The sequence below is a fragment of the Triticum aestivum genome, chromosome 7B (genome assembly GCF_018294505.1).
Source record: "Triticum aestivum cultivar Chinese Spring chromosome 7B, IWGSC CS RefSeq v2.1, whole genome shotgun sequence".
Taxonomy (NCBI): Eukaryota; Viridiplantae; Streptophyta; class Magnoliopsida; order Poales; family Poaceae; genus Triticum; species Triticum aestivum.
The window spans coordinates 756042932-756050315 of NC_057813.1; the positions used below are offsets into that span (position 1 = coordinate 756042932).

General features: G+C 44.7%; 1 protein-coding gene and 1 pseudogene across 1 annotated transcript; one reads left to right on the plus strand and one right to left on the minus strand.

Moving 5' to 3' along the window:
• The first annotated feature begins 520 nt into the window (after positions 1–520).
• Positions 521–2738, plus strand: LOC123161888 (MEIOTIC F-BOX protein MOF-like). Its single transcript, XM_044579702.1, has 3 exons — positions 521–1654; positions 2119–2280; positions 2371–2738. Exons 1-3 carry the CDS (start codon positions 704–706, stop codon positions 2578–2580), a joined length of 1323 nt encoding a protein of 440 aa, XP_044435637.1. The 5' UTR covers positions 521–703; the 3' UTR covers positions 2581–2738.
• Positions 2739–3995: 1257 nt separating this feature from the next.
• LOC123158792 (putative disease resistance RPP13-like protein 3) lies at positions 3996–6048 on the minus strand (annotated as a pseudogene).
• Between the last annotated feature and the right edge of the window lie 1336 nt (positions 6049–7384).

A 7384-nucleotide genomic window follows, 5' to 3' on the forward strand; every position in this document is an offset into this window, starting at 1 on the left:
ATTTTTTTGAACATCAGTACAGACACAAGCGCTCATATACACGCGCATACACTCATCCCTATGAACGCACACACGCACACCCTACCCCTATGAGCACCTCCGAAAGACCGAGCCGGTATATCACCTTGAGATTTACGAAGTCACCGTAGGCACCTCGTCGTCGGCAGGAATGTCTCCTCCCACTGAATGCGCATCGCCGAAAAACCTGAAATAAATCCAGGAATAAATGCGAGCATCAGGATTTGAACTCTGGTGGACTGGAGACACCACAGTTCCTCTAACCATCCAACCGCATTTTTGCCACAACATTTTTGCCATGTCTATTTCTGTAATATGTTTTTCCTCTATTTTTTCAGTAGGGAATATATGTTTTCTGTAATATGTCTTTTTCTCTACTACGTTCGTACTGGGTTGCTCCCAAACGGACGTTCGGTTCGATCGATCGTTACACCGAACGATCCGTTCGGTCCGGGACCTCCCAAACCAGACGTCAGGTATATATATATATCGGCCAATTGGCGTCTAAAAAAAAGGACGCGTGACAATCTGCTCCAAACTCGCGAAAAAATTGTTTTCAAGGGAAACGTAACGAAACTGAATATGTTTTCAAGTGGAACAGATCGGAGGGCATAGGGCAGCCTCTCCTTCGCCCTAGCTAGCTAGGTCTACATCGTCGGGGAATCCGACCAGATCCCGGCGGGAGATGGATCGATCGATGGAGCCACCCAGCAAGCGGATTCATGCCACCGAAAATCAGCCTATGGAGCCACCCAGCAAGCGGATCCGCGGCGCCCAAGATGACCGTCTAAGCGACCTACCCGACTGCCTCCTCCACAGCATCCTCTCCTTCCTCGAGTCCCGGCAGGTGGTCCGATCAAGCGTGCTCTCGCGAAGGTGGAAGAACATCTGGCGCTCCGTACCGTGCCTCGACATCGACTTCACATTGTTCCGCCGTCAAGCCCGCTGTCGAAGCCGAAAGTGCTGCGTAACTGATTACGGGCGGATGAAGGTATGTGCCAAGGAGTGGCGGCCGTTCGTGGAGTTTAGCGACAAGCTCTTTCTGATTAACAGCGCCCCGTCCTTGGATAGGCTCCGGATACATGTCCCGGCTGTAAACTATGATGACCGGCAGGCGTGCTCGAGATGGATCAGCAGGGGCGTCCAGCGCAGCCCCACAGTGATTGACATTCACATGGACTCAAGTTGGGGTTGGGGAAAATGGTTCCTCCCTGATTTGGGATCGAAATCATATCGCCTCACAAGAATACTCCTCCATGGTGTACAATTGGACGATAGCTTTGCAGAGCAGCTCCGTTGCGGGTACCCTGTTCTTGAGCATCTGAGTCTCGTTAAGTGCTTCTATCGCATTGGCGACATTGTGTCCGGAACCCTAACACACCTCACAATTGATGACTGTGTAGGCCATCACGGGTTTTCCGATGGAATTGTGGTCGCTGCTCCAAGGCTAACGTCTTTGCGTACCTCTTTGTCAACTAGCGGCTGGCCTGATGGTATATATGTAACACACACACCTTCCTTGGTCAAGGCATCACTATGTGTGACATCATGGTACCACACAAAGGCTAGCTTTTTGGACAACTTATACAGGATATTTAACATACCGCATCTAGAATTGTTTGGTTTCAACATGATGGTAAGTCTCTCATTCTATTTATTTTTCACGGCTGACCATGCCATTACACTAGTTGATTTGTGTTCATGTTGTTTCTCAACAAGTTCTATATATGTTGCTTCATTTCTTCACATATTGCCTTGATTTATCTCACACCTAGGTTAATTTTCCGTTAATGTTGTGTTCTAGCAAGGTACTGCTGCATTACAAAAAAAATATATACATATACCTATTTAATGAGAAAAAAATCTTATCATGTTAAGGGTAGTAATTTGCTCGATCAATTATTGTCTTTTATTGAATGATATTACATCACCATAAACCTTCATCGAAATTTAAAGTATATTTATTTCTTAATATAATCTTTTTGTTTGCATCGTTTGATAAAAATGAGACAAATATTGTGACATTGGATATTTCAAATTACCCCATTAGGAAGTTCTGTTTGTGAGTATTAATAGCAGTATATTATTTTTCTGTTTCAGGTAAACCTACTACAGATTTCAGATAAACTCCCACAGTTCAATAATGTGAGAACTTTATTAATCAACCGATGCGATCTCAAAACGAACGTAAATATTAAAACACTGGATCACTTTCTCCAAAGCATGTCGAGCTTAGAAAAGCTTACTCTGCAGAACTGTGAGGTATTTCAACCATATTTGCATTCAATGCAATGTTTCATCACTTAATTGCCTTTCTAGACATCCTCTTATATGGGTTTATACTGCCTAAAGTTCACAGATCGCTCGAAGAGGAGGACATCAAGGGCCAAGTGGCGAAATATTGCTCTCGAAAGCCAGAATCTTATGTCTTTCAAGTGTGATAATTTGGAGGTGATTGAATTCAAGCATAGCAAAGATGACGGAATCGATGAGTTGTTTGAGCTCCTAATGGGCCTTTGGCGGAACCTAGGCAAGACAAATATCAAACTCACCAAAGTTTAGAGAACTTGCCACGTTCATATTAGCTACAAGTTGTGAACTTAAGGTTTCCATTACAATTTCCCGTCATGTGTACTATTACATTTTAATTACTGGGTTGGACAAGCATCAACATTGTGCTTAGTACACGTTACGTCTTTTTAAAAGATTTTTGTAATTGATCGTAGAAAAACAAATCTACTCTAGTTAAGATCTGTTCTGATGTTGGGCTGCCACATATTGTGAGAAGGCTTTTATTGTGCTTTTCATCGCTATCTAGCCACAAAAGTGTTCGATTTTGGCGTTCTGCGCTTCTGTCACATATATATGGTTCCTTGATCAGGTTAAAAATATTTAGGTCCCTAGATATAATAGCCTAGCCAATCTGAACCTGAACCATAGCCTCCCGGGTTGCTCTTGAGTGACTTCGAGGCGCCACCACTGCCATTAAAAAATATCTACCACCGTCGTGCCATTCACCTCGTCACTGCTGGAAGAGGCCGTCTGATAGCAGGCGGCAGCTGCGGGGTCTCTCCCCACTTCTTCTTCTGGCCTGGCGGTCTTCTTCCATCTCCATCCACGTGTATGCATGTCTTGGCTTTGAACTATCTGATATTCCACATCATTATTAGCATGATGGTAATTACAGCTAAAGATGCCATGATCTACGTACCCGGTGGTGCCGACACCAGTGGATCCTCGAGACGTGCTTCTTCGAAACTGCACAAGTAGATTGGCCCATGAGTGGTAGTTCTGGTAGGCGCAGAAGTCCACATCTTCGGCCAATCAAGAGCCTCCGGTAAAGCCGGCAAAAGTTCTCGTACTCCAACCGACGAAGAACTCGCCATCCTCAGTGCATGCGCCGTTCGCTGTCATGGGCATCCACTTAGTGTGTATGCACGGCGATCGCATGAGGACAACGTCGATCTATGGGGAGCATCTGGTGCTGACCCGTTTTAGGCCTGCCCGATGGCCGCTGAGGACCTAGTAGGACCCACCTAGAAGCACACTACACTGGTCATGGCGTAACATCCATTGAGCTATGACATCCCTGACGTGGACCAGATTGGTAGCAAACATCGTACATTGTAAAATTTGACCACTCAAAGTTTGAAAACTAAAATGATAATACATCAAGTTATCAGATGATGATGATGCACCAGCCTGGCCTGCAAATATTTTTAGAGTGCACCACATGTTAGAAAGAAGCTATCCACATATAAAGGGCATATAGTAAAATAGAAAGTAGAATCAATTAATAGGAAGAGACCACCAGACGAAGCCTGTCCTACAGTTTAGTTGATTGCATCAAGAAAACCATCATGTCTTGCTTCTTCTATGCACCAGTCACGTAAGATATTGTGAATCATTATTCTCTCTATCCATCCATGTGTCATACTGCTGCCAACAATTACTTGTACCAAGCTTCTTTAAGCCAATTAGGTTACATAATTATGTGTTGTTTCTTCTAGTACATGCGTTTGTGTATGTGGAATGAAGCTTTCTGCTATCCGTAATTCAATAAGATCTGGCACATATATTACACAATCCTCGGGAAAAGCAGCAAGATATAGTAAACAAGCTCTTAAATAATGATTTGGCAGGTCCTTGTAACTGCGAGCCAGTATGTCTTGGGACATCTGTCCATTCTTGGTTGATGGCCAATCAGAGTATATATCAGACCATATTTGTGCATTTAGATTTTTTTTTTCTAGATGACCCCTCAAAACTGCAAGTGCAAGTGTCAATCCATCACATTTCTTTGTTTCTTTCTAAGCTTTCTCCCAAGTTTTTCAAACTCATCCACATCATGTAAGACAGACCTTCTGTACGATGGTAAAGCTTTGCTACTAAAAGTTCCCAACTTTTCTCTTCATCTAACTTCTTCAAATGATGAACATAGGTTGGCACGTGGACATGATTTGCAACATCGTCCTTCCGCGTGGTTAATAATAAATACTCTACTACCATTCGTTGCATCTACAAAAGCTTTAACCTTTTTATTTATTTGGTCCCATGTGTCGGTTTCCCACACATCATCAAGAACCACCAAGTATCAATTTTTTTCAATAGAAAATTGTGGATCTCCTTTCCCACCTCATACTCAACTTCTATTCCTAAATAGCTACAAGCCACCACATATCTGTCCTAGCCATGCGACCATGCCACATAAGCAAATTATACATTTAAATCATATATTACTATTTATTGAATTACTCTATGCATGCAACGCTGCCACATCATAAATTCGTGCATGTTAAATATTCACAAGTAATTTTTTGCATTAGAGTTTGTATTGACAATATATGTGTCGGGCGACTGCAGCATATCTATATAGTTCACCCTTCAATTTTTCTGCTAGATATGTCATTCTTTTAACTACAATTCAATTTCCTTATACGCTTCATATTTATTTTAGTTTCTAGATTATATTTTATTTTCAAGTTATATACTTTTCTAGCAACTTCTTACGCGTTTCTTCTAGCAAGATTCTGCAGCAAATGCGCGGGACATCTTCTAGTTCATCCTAGCAATTGAATCATTTCTTCCCCCCAATTATTTGTTTCATAATATCCTTGGAATCGAAAGGGTTTAGGCTTAGTAGAACTAAAACTGAGTACATGATGTGCGGTTTCAGTACTACTAGGTGTGAGGAGGAGGAGGAGGTTAGCCTTGATGGGTAGGTGGTACCTCAGAAAAACACCTTTCGATATTTGGGGTCAATGCTGCAGGAGGATGGGGGTATTGATGAAGATGTGAACCATCCAATCAAACCCGGATGGATGAAGTGGCGCCAAGCTTCTGGCATTCTCTGTCACAAGAGTGCCACAAAAGCTAAAAGGCAAGTACTACAGGATGGCTGTTCGACCCGCTATGTTGTGTGGCGCTGAGTGTTGGCCGACTAAAAGGCGACATGTTCAACAGTTAGGTGTGGCGCAGATGCGTATGTTGAGATGGATGTGTGGCCACACGAGGAAGGATCGAGTCCGGAATGATGATATACGTGAGAGAGTTGGGGTAGCACCAATTGAAGAGAAGCTTGTCCAACATCGTCCGAGATGGTTCGGGCATATTCAGCGCAGGCCTCCAGAAACTCCAGTGCATAGCGGGCAGCTAAAGCATGCGGAGAATATCAAGAGAGGTCGGGGTAGACCGAATTTGACATGGGAGGAGTCAGTTAAGAGAGATCTGAAAGATTGGAGTATCACCAAAGAACTAGCTATGGACAGGGATGCGTGGAAGCGTGCTATCCATGTGCCAAAGCAATGAGTTGGTCGCGAAATCTTATGAGTTTCATCTCTAGCTTACCCCAACTTGTTAGGGACTAAAGGCTTTGTTGTTTTTGTTCTTATTGTAATATCCTTTAGCTAGTAAAACAATGCCCTTGAATGTTTGAGATACAATGACTGAATAAGCTACCTCAGAGTGTTGTTTGACACTAGTTGAAGTGTATACTTTTCTAGCGAGTGCTGTTTTTCCCACCCCACCCATGGCAACTACGGATACAACACTAATAGTTATGGCGATGGATGGTGGCGCTGTCTGGCGTCATGGTGGCGTCGCAGACAGTTGGGACTGGCAAGGCCTATGCATTGATCTGTCCTGAAGATGAGATGGCGGACTATGGCAGTGACGGATTCTAGAGCGTGCACATGCGGTGTGCGTTGATGGTCTGCTAGATCGGTTGGTGCTCTCTGCTCGCAGTTAGGCAGCCTGGTGAGGCTACCAAATTAGATGGCATGCATGGATGCGCCAGTGCACTCCATCAAAGTTGTAGGTCGAGCGATTAAGGTCGCCAGGAAGGTGGCTTTGGGTCGATCCATGTATCTGCTCTGTCAGACTCTATTGAATAATAATTTAATAAAGATGATTGTACGCATCGATTGACGTTGAGGCCCGAGGTAATCCTTCTTTAATAACAAAGAATATGGAGTGTAAGGGCAAGCTAAGATTTACTCCCTCGGATTCCTAAATATAGGTCTTTGTAAAGATTCCACTATGGACCATATATATAGTGGCCTTTGCACTATATACATTCGTATGTGGTCCATAGCGGAATCTCTACAAAGACTTATATTTAAGAACGGAGGTAATAAAAATATATTACTAATTTTTTTTTCCTTTGGTTTAACATCCCGGCAAGATATTAAGATGCGGGCATGCCATGCAAAGAAGCTCCTCTGTGCATGCATGGATTGCATGCCTTGCTTGAGATGGGGCTTTAGAATCATAACTGGGCTTGGTCGTTCTGAAGTTTGATTAGGAAAAGAAACTGAAATCCGCAGTACCTTTTCAGAATTGCAGCTTTTTCTATAGGGAATTTCATAATTATATCTTTGGAAGTTAGGATGGAGACGGGCCTCTGCATGCAGTGCCACAGCTGAAACTTCACGGCTGGGCCTGGCCTTCTTCTCCTTTGCCCTAGGTCCTACTACGGGAGCTGCTCGATCTCTCCTATCCTCCCAAGATCCGATTCGATCCGATCCGATCCGATCAATGGGGTGCATCCCCTCGCGTGCGGCGTCTCGGTCCGCCGCGCCAGCGTCCACGCCGGCGCCCGCGTCCACGCCCAGCCCCTGGGGCGATCTACCGCTGGAGCTACTCGTCGAGGTCTCTGACCGCCTGCAGCACGCCACCGACTTCGTCCGCTTCCACGCCGTCTGCAGGCCGTGGCGCGACGCGGCGGCGCTGCTCTCCCGCCGCACCTGCCTGCCGTGGGTTCTCACGTTGTGCCACGACGAGATGCTACACTCCATCATCGACTTTCATCACCCCCTCGAGACGCCGCAGGACGACCACCGCGACTTCATCCTCGCCGATCCACCAA

Bases quoted from the DNA above. Each gene is read 5' to 3' on its own strand.
- LOC123161888 (XM_044579702.1), top strand. From the start codon at position 704: ATGGATCGATCGATGGAGCCACCCAGCAAGCGGATTCATGCCACCGAA. The intron at 1,655-2,118 runs GTAAGTCTCTCA...TTTCTGTTTCAG, and splicing joins TGTTTGGTTTCAACATGATG to GTAAACCTACTACAGATTTC. The intron at 2,281-2,370 runs GTATTTCAACCA...TACTGCCTAAAG, and splicing joins TTACTCTGCAGAACTGTGAG to TTCACAGATCGCTCGAAGAG.